We start from the raw sequence: 12,193 nt of genomic DNA on the forward strand, positions 1-12,193 counted from the left end.
CCTTCCAGGCGCGCTTCCGCGCTTTCCCTTCCCCTCCCGCGACCTGTGCCCCGCTTCCGCCGCCCGGTGTCCCGGGGAGGGAGGCGCAGGCCCCGGAACAGCTAGAAGCCATGTTTCCCCCTCCTTCCCAAGTGGATGTCCCAGAGGAGTTCCCTGCCGAGTCCCGTTACCTGGCAGGTGACATCAGCGTGACTGTGTGGCTCCTGCACGCTCACGGCGCAGGGATGGGGGTGCGGGAGGCCGCGGGCTTAGTTGGTGGGGTTTTAAGCTCAAGAATGAGCAAGCCAGCCCTGACCGGTTTGCTCAGTGGATAGAGCGTCGGCCTGCGGACTCAAGGGTCCCGGGTTCGATTCCAGTCAAGGTCATGTACCTTGGTTGCAGGCACATCCCCAGTGGGGAGTGTGCAGGAGGCGGCTGATCGATGTTTCTAACTCTTTATCCCTCTCCCTTCCTCTCTGTAAAAAATCAATAAAATATATTTTTAAAAAAATAAAGAAGAATGAGCAAGCCACCTGTGTCCCCTGCAGAGACCGGTCATTGGAGCATAAAGGCTTCCCAGTTTCCATCCTTCTGTCTTTCTAAATAGCCAGGTCCAAATCTGGTTCCCCAGAGAGTATGGCAAATTACTCTTCCTACTGACAAGGACAGTCTGAACGTGAGAGAGAGAAAGAGAGAGAGAGAGAGAGAGAGAGAGAGAGAGAGAAAGAGAAAGAGAAAGAGAGAAAGAAAATCGGATTTGAGCTTAACAGGTGCTGATGAGATGAGCCCACCCCATTCCATCTCAATGTTAAGCCAGCCACAGCTATGTTTCTAGTAAGTGTTCTTTGCCTGGGGTTGTGAGACGTGGAGTTGGTGTTTTTGGTTTTGGCTCTCACTGACCTATTTGGCACTGCAGCCTTTCTGTTCGCCTGTCTCTGGGTGCTTTCTCCCCGCCTTTGTGCTCTGGGACTCAGGTCAGCAAACATGTGAGTTCCAGCTACGTGCCAGGTACAGTGCTGGGCATGAAGGAGATAAAGGAGCAACTCACGATCCACCAGGGATGGAAATTTTGTTTTTAAGCGACCCAGAGCGATCACTTCTCTTAGAAGTCTAATCAACTGAGCAGTTTTATAAAGTGGGTCTCGGAAGGGGGCAGGTGGTGGTGGTGGGGATCCTTGGATATCTTCTTAGGCGTCCACCAGTGTTTATTTTAAAGATTAAATACAAGAGAATACATGTGACTGTGATGGGGTGAGTACCGTGCTATTGGCGCCTGTGCCTCCAGTTGCACCTCCAGTGCGCAGACGCCGTTTCCCTGATTCTGTTGGCCCAAGCGGCTGAGAAAAGAACGGAGATGGACTTAGTATGTGATGCATTCTTACTGGGGAATATAAGAAAATAACAACGATTGAATGTTAACATGAGTCAGGCATAATTATTAACACTTTACATGTATTAATGCATGTAATCATCATGAGCTAGGAATTATTTCAAAACTACAAAATTGTAAGAGGCAGCATGGGAAGGTGGTTAACTATGAATCTTATCTCAGTCATTGGCTGGTCATGTGACCTCGGGCAAGTTACTGATTTTGAGCTTCAGGTTGTCCAACCTGTGAAAAATGGTACTCACCGCACAACATTATTGTGAGGATGAAATGAGTTAGTATGTGTAAAGGATTTAAAATACTATTTGTGTTGGGAGTTATTATGGTAATATGGCAATCTGCACTTTCTAGACAAGAAAACCAGGAACTGAGAAATTAGATAACTTGCCCCATGTCACATAGGTAATAAGTGCCCAAACAGAAATATCATGGCCCGTAGTCCTAGAAATACGTTGGACTTGAAAACAAACTAAATAGAAGATGAAACCAGCACCATAACAAACCATACCCCATTCACTTTGAGAGACAATTTAATTTAAGCAAAATACTATAATCTGTCAAGTTAATTTTAAATGTTACTGATTTTATAGTTTTAAGTGCATTTAATTTACAAAATAATTTTTTGGTTCACAGTTGAATAAAGATCATAAGTAAAATTTTTATTTGTACTCATTAAAAGCATTTTTAAAGGAGATAGGTGTTTTTAATTTTTTCCCCTTCACTACATTTCTCAACTTTGAGAAGCACTAGATTAGTCAGTACTAGCACTTGGAACTCACAATACATTTTTAACCAAGTGTGACCTATCATCTTGGTCATTGTGAAATAAACTCCGCATATTTTTGAGTGTCTTCCTTCTGTCAATCACTGCCTCTAGAAGTTAAGCAGACTGTACGTGGGACTTAGAGTCAGAGAATACCCTGCAGTGCCTCTGGACACTTTTAGAACAACTTCTTCTTCTGAGTGAATTCACATGCTAGGTGTTCTGCAGACTGTTAAAATGCCTGGAAGTTCCAGATGAAATGAGAAGCTGTTTCCTACATACCTATTTAAATCATAGTTAGTGACAGCATCCATTTTGCAACATTTAAGAAGAGAAAATTAAAATCACTGAAGAGCACTGAAATGCTTATAATTTGTACATTGACCCATTCTTCTAACTTCTGATATTCTTTTCCTTAAGCACTGAGGAAGCACTATTTTTTCATGAGTTGTGTAAAAGTAGCTATGAAACAAGCTGGATAATAAGGTTTATTCTACCAGTTTTATTGAGGTATGATAAATGCTGCACATCTAAAGTGTACACATTTTAAAATCAGTTTTTGACTTAAGTACACATCCATGAAACCATCATTACAGTCCAGATAATGAACAGTTCCATCACCCCACTAGGTTCTTTAAGCCTTTTTATAATCTCACTTCCTCTACCACTGTCTCCAGGCAACCACTGATAGGTTTCTGTCTCTACTGATTAAATTTTTCTATGCTAGAATTTTATATAAGTGGAACCATACAGTAAATTATTCCCTTTTTTTTCATGACTTCTTTCACTTAACATGATTTTGAGGTTCATCTATGCTGTACCAATAGTCTGTTTCTTATTTTCTTCTTTTATTTTCATTGTATGGATATACTGCTATTTGCTTATCTGTTCACTTTGGTGGACATTTCCCTTCCCAGTTTTGGACTATTAAGGGAAGATCCTGCAATAAGTTCCTGTGTAGTGAATAATATTATTTCTAGTATCTTTATGGTTTAGAAAGATTCAGGTCTTCTAATAATTATAGTTTAGAGTTCAAACAAAACATTAACAAATATATAGTTACCATTAACTCAATGACTGAACAGGTTATGAAACCTCTGTGGGCTTTATTGTCTTCATTTATTAAAAAAATAGCTCTTTAGATATTTTGATTTTTAGGCAGTGATTCATAATCCCAATTTAAGGCCATTTAGTTACAAAGCCTAAAAATAGATACTAGTATGAGAACTTTTAGAAAAGGCACACTTCAATAAATTTACTGTTTCAAAAATATATGTTATAATTATAAGTCTTTACTTTTAAAATACATTTATAGCTATATATCTATAATTAAATCTAAATGCATGTATTATTTTTAAAATTTAGACACTTTAAATATTTTATACATGATTTTACTTACATTAACACATGATAGCAACTAATAAGACAAATAGTATTTCAACTACCTAACTTGAATCGTAGATTCCTTAAAACATCTCTTTTGGGGATTCCACTAAATGACTGAAAACCACGCATACCCAAATCTCATGGTTATCTGATGGATTGCTAGAAACAGAAATGTCAAAAAATTTTTTTTGTTTCTCCCTTTTTTTTACTACATGTGCTTACCTTCAGTAAGAGATCAATGGTTCCAATCTAGATATTAGAAATGTCACAGTGAATTATATTGTCTGCTCTGCATATAAGATAACAAGAGCATCTAGATCAAGCATGTCAAACTCAAAGGCTAACACGGGCCAGATGAACGAGGCATGCAACCCGTGGGCCGCAAGTTTGACATGTTTGATCTAGATGATAGGCACTGAGGATGTATCTGGGCCAGGCATTAGGACAAGACTTTAATCCTCCTCTGAACCCTACGGGATGGCTACTATCTCCTTCACAGATGAGGAAACTGAGGGCTTCACGGACTTGTTCAATTTCACAGTAGTCCTGTGGTATGGTAGAAAAGAGGGCAATAACAGCGAAAACATCTTTATTAGCTCCATCTCTTCTCTGCTAAAATGCTCGTCTGTCAGATAAGTTGATCATCTCGCCCTAATGAGGCAGGTTGGGTTGTGTTTTCTTCTTTGGTTGAGCAACTTGGAAAATTTCTCAAAAGGAAAACAAATCATTAAATATTACTTTCATCAATTATAAGTCTGTTAATTTTTGTCTCCATCGAAGATAATTGTTGGCTCATTTCATATCTCCCTTATAGTGATGTACCTCCCCATCTTAAGAGTTTGTTAAATCAGATTTAATATATTTCTTTCCCAGAGTAAAGCAATTAATCTTTTAAACTTAATTGCAAAATACTGTTTGAGAATCTACTGTGGACAGTAAGGAATAAAAAAAGTGAAAATCATTCTGCCTGAGTCCTGGGTTTCACATTTCTGTGCTATTCTAGACTATCACTAGTTTCCTACTAATGCCATTAAATTAGGAACACCAAATTAGAAATTATCACATTTTTCCTCTTTGAATATTTTGCACATCTATTTTCCAAGATATGTTTTATTCTCTATACTAGAGGCCCAATGCACGAAATTCGTGCAAGGGGCTCAGGCCCTCGCTGCCATGGCTTCATCCAGATGGTCGTCCGGAAGGATGTCTGGTCTAATTGGCATATTATGCCTTTATTATTATAGAAGCCAAAACCATTTCAGAAAAAAAAATTCTCATCCTGGTCCCTGCATTTCAAAAGGCTCACTGGTATGCAGTGGTGTGTGTGTGCATGCCTCACATTTTATTGATTATTTTTAATTACTCCCTAACAGGACAGATTTAACTTAGATTGTTGGCCGTTGAGCTAAACAGTTTATAAAATCATTGGTCTGTTCTTTAATGTGAGCCAAATGTTTACAACTGTAATCTGTATCCTCCCCTAATACCTGGCAGGTCTTGACATGCTCACAATCCCTGTAGTATTCTTCCTTTACTGCAGAATCATCTCCTGATCAGATGGAAAATAACCTGTTATTCCTTGGAGGCCAGTGGGATTCAGCTGGAGCATCTTCCTCAAGTAACATTGGGGTGTGGGAGTTTTTATTGTTTTAATTCCACTCTACAGATATTTGTGAGAAAGTCTCTGATAGGAAGTCACATGGATGGGTAGGTTCCATGTGCTTACATGCTGGAAGGTTTTCCCCTCTCATTTTGTGGCACTGCAGATGGGGTATGGGGTCAGACAATGCACTATTGACAAAATAGCTGCTGTCACAATCCAGGGACTTGGAGATGATTCACTTGACATTTCGCCAGCAGATCTATTTCTCTTCTCAGTCAAGGAAACATTTCTCCATCTATTCCATGTTGCTGAACAGCAACCATATGACTTACCGTAGAAACAGGCCAGGGAGAGAGAAGCATGCTTATCTCTATTCTGCAGTCCATCTTTCACTGGAAGACTAGCAGAATTTAGCACATTCTTCAACTGTAACTCCAAAGTTAAAGAGGAAAAATAACTCTTAGTGGGTGCTGTTCCTATTTTATGTCCTTTTGGAAGAGAGGCTTATCTCATCCTTTCTCCCTGAGAACATTCAGTTTCATTGTTCTCTTCTCAGTCAAACCAGAATTGTTTTGGCAGAATATGTGGCTGACTCTCATTTATGATGATGATAATAGCAACATTCTCTCCTGCAGCTACGTGCTTCTATCATATGCCTCACAGAAGACTGGAAAAACCTGAAAGTTGTGGCCTAATTACAGCTGGTTTTCAAATGTACAGAGGACTGACCTTCAGGATTACGTCAGAGGACTTTCAGTATGAGGGCACTTTTATATAGTACCAGCCTTTAAAGATATGTTTACCTAAGCCTTTCCAAACCAAGAGTTCTATTACAAGTATGCCATCAGTTCGCAGGGCCTATGGTGACCAAGTACATAAATAGTGATTATATGTTTAACTCCAATTATTACATTGACTGGTATTTAAATGATGGGTTGGACTAGATGCCCTTTAAGATTTGTTTCAGTATTAAGAATCTTATGCTTTGTGGTTACTGTATTACTGCCAAAAGGAAAATGTGGCCGATTTAATGTACTTTAAGATCAGTGGAAATAAAAATAGGATGGGGCTATTTTAGTTTCTATAAATCTTTTATTCTGGATAATTACTTTGTGGAATAAATAGTGTGTGATTGATACTTTATTTCCTTAACAACCTAACCTGACTAATCTTAATTTTACAGATAAGCCTTTAATTTATTTCTTCAATGTTTGATTTTTTTCTATTCTAGTGATAACCTTTCGTTTGTTTGTTTGTTTGTTTGTTTGTTTATTTATTTATTTATTTATTTTATAGGTACTGTCCAAGAAGCTGGAACATTATTAGCCAACAAGAATGTTCGTGTCAACTGTTTGGATGAGGTAAAATTTTTAATGAAGTGTCTTACTACCTATGAGAATGGACAATATATAAAATCTTATAAGAATTGTTTTTCTAGAATTTGTTCTCAAGTTACGCTTATATCTAAACCAAATGTGAACACACAGGCCACAAAAGACAAATAAGCATGTAAAAACATGTTTAATTGTATTAGTAATCAAATCAGTGCAAATTAAACCAAAATTATATCATTTCTTGTGAAATGTGGGAAACAGTGGACTTTTATATGCTAATGAATCCTATATAATACAAGCCTAATATGCAAATTGACTGAATGGCGGAATTACTGGTTGGCAGGGGGCAGAGCTGGCGAGTGGGCGACACCAGGCCAGCCAAGGCGGGTGCCAGTGGGCAGAGGGAGGGGACGGTGATTGGGGGGCGGTGGTGGAGGGGCAATCAGGGAGGGGTGGGGCTGGCTGCTCACTGGCTGGTGCTGTCTCCCCATTGCCCTGCCGGTCACCTCCCGTAGAGAGAGGCCACCGGCGGTAGTGGTGGCAGTGGCGGCAGGGAGATGGGGGGAGGGCCCGGCTGCTCGCCCACCCGCTGGCCCCAATTGCCCGTGGGTCGCCTCCCTTAGAGGGATGCCAGACTGCAGCTTAGGCCCGAGGGGAGTGGACCTAAGCTGTCAGGCAGACATCCCCCAAGGGCTCCTGGTCTGCAAAAGGGTGCAGGCCAGGCTGAGGGACCGCCCTGAGTACATGAATTTTCATACACCAGGCCTCTAGTTAGATATAAATTGGTATCACATTCTGGAGAAAAATTTAGAATTTGTGTGATTTTTAAATGTGTGTACCTTTGATTTAGCAACTCTACTTCTAGGGAAAGGTAACTAAACCTACACTGAGCTTTCTAGAACACTTGCTGTCCAAAATAACTCTGAGATGATGGTAAGGTCTCTTCTGAGCTGTCCAATCTCTGCCAATATCTGTGTGTGGTTATTCTGTTATACAGCACAGTTCTAGTGCGAGAAAGTTAACTCAGCGGTTTCTCATGCAGAAGGGAAGGGGTTTTATTAACCCTTTACTTGCACATGTCTAGCAAACTTAGTATCACAAAATAAAGTTTAAAGCAAAAAAATATTTAATAGGTCAAAAGTCTTATATATTAAATTAATAATCCACCAAGAACATACCAGTCTTAAGCCTTCACTTACGAACTTTAAAGCTTTGATGTTCATAAAAAAAGAAAATTGAAAGGAGAAATTTGTAAGACCACAATAGCACCTTTCAGAAACCAACAGATTAAGTAGGAAAAAAGTAATTCAGAGACAGAAACAGAAAATGTGAATAACCTAATTATCAGTCTGTGTCCTATGTATAAGACAGAAAAAATAGAACATTTTCTTTTTACATGGAACATTACTAATTAGTCTATGTATTATACTATTTTTAAAAGGAAATTTTAGCTAATTTCAGACAAATTCACCAAATGCAATAGAATACATTGAAAATGAACAAAAATATGATCCAGATAATAAAACATATAACCTGAAATTTAAAAAAAAAATCTAAGTAATTCTTGGGTAGAAGAAGAAATAGAAGTAAAAATTTCCTACTATTTAGAACTTAAAACACTACATCTATCAAAAAATTTGCTATGGGAAAAAATACATTGTGTTATGACACAAACGGGTTCAGAGATTGCATAGCAAATAGCATGATTGGAATAGCTCACTGCCTCTTTGGAAAGATGTTCTCTCATTGGTTGACTCTGAAAACCAATCATTGCTAAGAAGACAGCTGGTAAACAAGAAACACCAAAGAGAAAAACAAAATGAAAGAAACAAAACATTTTTGTTTTTTTAATGAGAAGAAAGGGAATATCTGGAAGCAGGGAACAAACAGATGAATGGTGTAATGTGATTAACAGAGATGACAGTTTAAAACACAAGCATACATAAAAAAAATGAGGTCAGTTTGTAATATAAGATCCAAAAGCTTTGCACATCTCCTTTGCTCATAAGCACATTATCACATTGTGTTGAAAACTAAATTTAAAAAAAAATTTTTTTTTTTTTAGATTATAGGGCAGTTCTGTAGTCTTGGGGTCATTCCCTCAGCCTGAGAACCTGTCACTGTAGGTTGGATTGCTGGGTGACTGAGTGCCCATCTGTACTGTGTCCTTTCTTCCCCCCCAGCTAAATTTAAAAAAAATTTTTTTTTTTTTAGATTATAGGGCAGTTCTGTAGTCTTGGGGTCATTCCCTCAGCCTGAGAACCTGTCACTGTAGGTTGGATTGCTGGGTGACTGAGTGCCCATCTGTACTGTGTCCTTTCTTCCCCCCCAGGCTACACACCAGCTTCTGATGTACAGGTTATATCATCCTTTAGGGGTTACCACCCTAATGCTCTCCTTCAAAAGGTAATGAGCATATAGTCCATTCCCACTCTCTTAAAGGTGCCTCTGTACATTGAGATTCTGATTACCCACACCCACCCAAACCACTCCCAACATTTAAATACCACATCCTTATAGACACACCCAACTAGGGGACTCTTAAAGTTGGAATCTTAACATTTTTCCATTACTACTCTCAAGAAACTTTGACTACTCCCATTCAGTTGCCTCTTATACAGCCACCTGAAAGGTCCCACCTTCCCTATAATTCTCACATCAACAGCCCTCTGAGAATATTGATGGCTGTGTTCAAAATAATAATCTGCAGTCATCAGGAACAATTCAAATTATGTTAGTGTGCTAAAATATACAAAGGTAAGAGATTATATGTTTTAGAGAGGTTTCCATCCAAAACAACTTAGAAATTCCAGCACTTGTAGAATTTACAGAGTATTCTTGGTTACTGAGAAAATTAACTTACAGGAAACAGCTTGCTCATTTATCTACCAAATAGTATTAGGTACCCAGAACCCAGTACATGTGAGGTTGGCTGTTTTATTGGATTTGCAAAAACATGCGGAGACTAATAGGGTAGTCTAGTGTAAATACTACCAACCATTTCTCCGTATTCATACAATATATATATGAACAAATCATGTATATGATCAAAATATAAATGTAGTTTAAGAGAGCATTGTTTTAAAAATGATACCACTATAAAGTACATTTCCTGCCTCTTGTTTTTCTCACTTTATTCAATTTTTCCTTTGGTAGGCATTCTATTTGTTTTGAGGGTTTTTTTCCTTATTATTATTATTTTTAGTGCATTTGTATCTGCTTGTTCATTTGTTTCCCCAGGAACTAAGAATGTGTAGTAGAGATGAGAGCCCTGGGTTCTGGTCCCTGCCCTGGCAATTTGAGTAGTTATGTGAGGATGAGCAAATCTTCTCTGAGTCTATTTGCTAATCTGTAAAAAAATAAAATAATAAAGTAATAAAACCATCTTTTTTCCTCAGCAGTTTGTGGAAGATCCAAGTGTGAAAGTAAATATAAAAATACTTTATAGATTGTAAAGATGATTTTTTTAATACATGTTTGTTTTTAATTTAATTGCAGGAATTGCTCATAGGTAACTTAAGACAAATAAGTAAAATTAATACATTTTTTCCTTTCTATTACAGAATGGAATGACTCCTTTAATGCATGCTGCATATAAAGGAAAACTTGATATGTGCAAATTACTTTTGCGACATGGAGCTGATGTAAATTGTCATCAACATGAACATGGATACACAGCCCTCATGTTTGCAGCACTTTCTGGTGAAGTTTTAGTATTTATTCTAATACTAGAGGCCCGGCACATGAAATTCGTGCACGGGTATGGTCCCTAGGGCTGGCCTGTGATCAGGGCCATCTTCCCGAGCTGCTGACTGTTGGCCCTGCTCCCTGCTGCCACCCACCCCCAGTTCCCTGTTCGTCAACGGGCGATGGGAACCTGCCAGCCTGGGAAAGGGACCGAGAGGTGGTCAGTGCGCCTCATAGTGACTGGTCAAGCGGTCGTTCTGGTCGTTCTGCCATTAGGGTCAATTTGCATATTACCCTTTTATTATATAAGAATATTAGTATTGTTAGTTACCTACACAAATTTATTGTAAGTACATATATATATATACTTTTCAATGAAATGCATTTTTATTATAGTAATTTTAAGGTCAATTCTAATGGAAAATAATGGTGGGAATTGATTTTTGAAAAATTATATCTGAAATGTTGTACAGTTAATTTGTTGATTTCTTTTTAATTAAAATCAATCAATTCTTTGTATTGATAACATACAGTGTGGGACAAAGTAGATTTGCAGTTGTGAATACACGAAATAGAGTTTATTCTTGTATTGTTGTTAGTTATTGTACTATTTTCCATATGAACAACGGTAGACCTACTTTTGCCCACCCCGTATACTCTGTATTTTGTGTAACGTTGAGGAGCTGGATCAAGTTATTCCTTTCAAGTTGGTTTTTTTGATGTTGTCTATCTTGTTCTCTTGAGAAAAGAGCTGCTCTGCTGGAGCTGTGTGTTTGCTTCACTGGCATTTTTGTACTAAATCGGATGATCTATTTAGAAACTGACTTTGACTCATGTTGCTTATGATTTGCTAAAGAAAGACAGTTAGGAAATATTTCCTAAAATTAAATGGAGTTATGTGAAATTGTTGCCATTTTTGAAGGAACTGAAGATGGACTATAATATTATATTTTAAAAGCAGTAATCTGTATTTTTATAATCCTAGAATTGAAAAGCTTTTCTAAGCATGACATAAAATATAGAATTCAAAAGGACAACCACTTTGATTACACATAATTTTAAAATTACTATATGTAGAATATACCTTATATACAGTTAAAATACAAATGAGAAACTAAGGAAAATACTTATTATACATCTTAAAGGATCACATTATTATATATGAAAAGTTTTTATAAATCAATTAGAAATGGCAAATACTGCAGTAGAAAATGAAACAGAAAATTGAAAAGAATAAAGAAGTAAAACTGGCTAACAAACATAGGTTATTTTTCACCACATTGGCAGAGGTTAAGGAAGAGTGACAATGCCCAGCATTGGCATAGGAACTTCTTTGCACTGTTTTCGGGCGTGCACATCAGCCCAGCCTTGCTGGAAGGCAGCCTGAAAAAATGCATTTAAAATATGTGTAACCTTTGCTCCCATAGTATTTTTCCAGGAACTGTTCCTAAGGAAATTGTAGTTCAAACTGCAAAAATTAATGAAAAATGCTCTTCACTGAGTACAATTTATAATAGCTAGATATCTGTAATGATTCCATGAGTGGTAGAATGCAAATAGAATAAATGCAAATGATGGTTATCGAGAAAAAATTATAGAAAAGTATACCCCCAACTGTTAATAGTTGTCCCAGGGCCTGAAGGTGTGAAGGATGGGGTGGGTTAGTAGATATTAAGTAAAGACTTCTATTCATTTTTTTTTAAAATATATTTTATTGATTTTTTACAGAGAGGAAGGGAGAGAGAGAGTTAGAAACATCGATGAGAGAGAAACATCGATCAGCTGCCTCCTGCACATCTCCCACTGGGGATGTGCCCGCAACCCAGGTACATGCCCTTGACCGGAATCGAACCTGGGACCTTTCAGTCCGCAGGCCGATGCTCTATCCACTGAGCCAAACCGGTTTCGGTTGGACTTCTATTCATTTATGTTTTTGTTTTTACTTTGTACTAAACATCATTAGGAAAAATAAATATATTTTGTTCGGTTAAAAAAAAGTGGTATTTCTACTCAATTTTTGTATTGCCTGATGTTTTTTTAGAAAACAAGTTTAA

At 37.8% G+C, this 12,193-nt stretch overlaps 1 protein-coding gene across 5 annotated transcripts in view; it reads left to right on the forward strand.

Annotated features, from left to right (window-relative positions):
• Nucleotides 1-12,193, forward strand: part of ANKMY2 (ankyrin repeat and MYND domain containing 2) — a 33,408-nt gene that overhangs the window by 1,423 nt on the left and 19,792 nt on the right. For 2 of the 5 annotated variants that reach the window (XM_005872319.2, XM_005872318.2), the window contains exons 2-3: nt 6,415-6,479; nt 10,016-10,154. In XM_005872319.2, the coding sequence (XP_005872381.1) occupies nt 6,415-6,479; nt 10,016-10,154 (204 nt within the window). Of the gene's footprint in view, nt 1-749; nt 814-5,074; nt 5,134-5,753; nt 5,875-6,414; nt 6,480-10,015; nt 10,155-12,193 lie in introns of those variants that run through there. The other 3 variants (XM_014544662.1, XM_005872320.2, XM_014544663.1) reach the window with 3 other exon arrangements.

This window comes from Myotis brandtii, unplaced genomic scaffold (assembly GCF_000412655.1).
Source record: "Myotis brandtii unplaced genomic scaffold, ASM41265v1 scaffold374, whole genome shotgun sequence".
Lineage (NCBI taxonomy): Eukaryota > Metazoa > Chordata > Mammalia > Chiroptera > Vespertilionidae > Myotis > Myotis brandtii.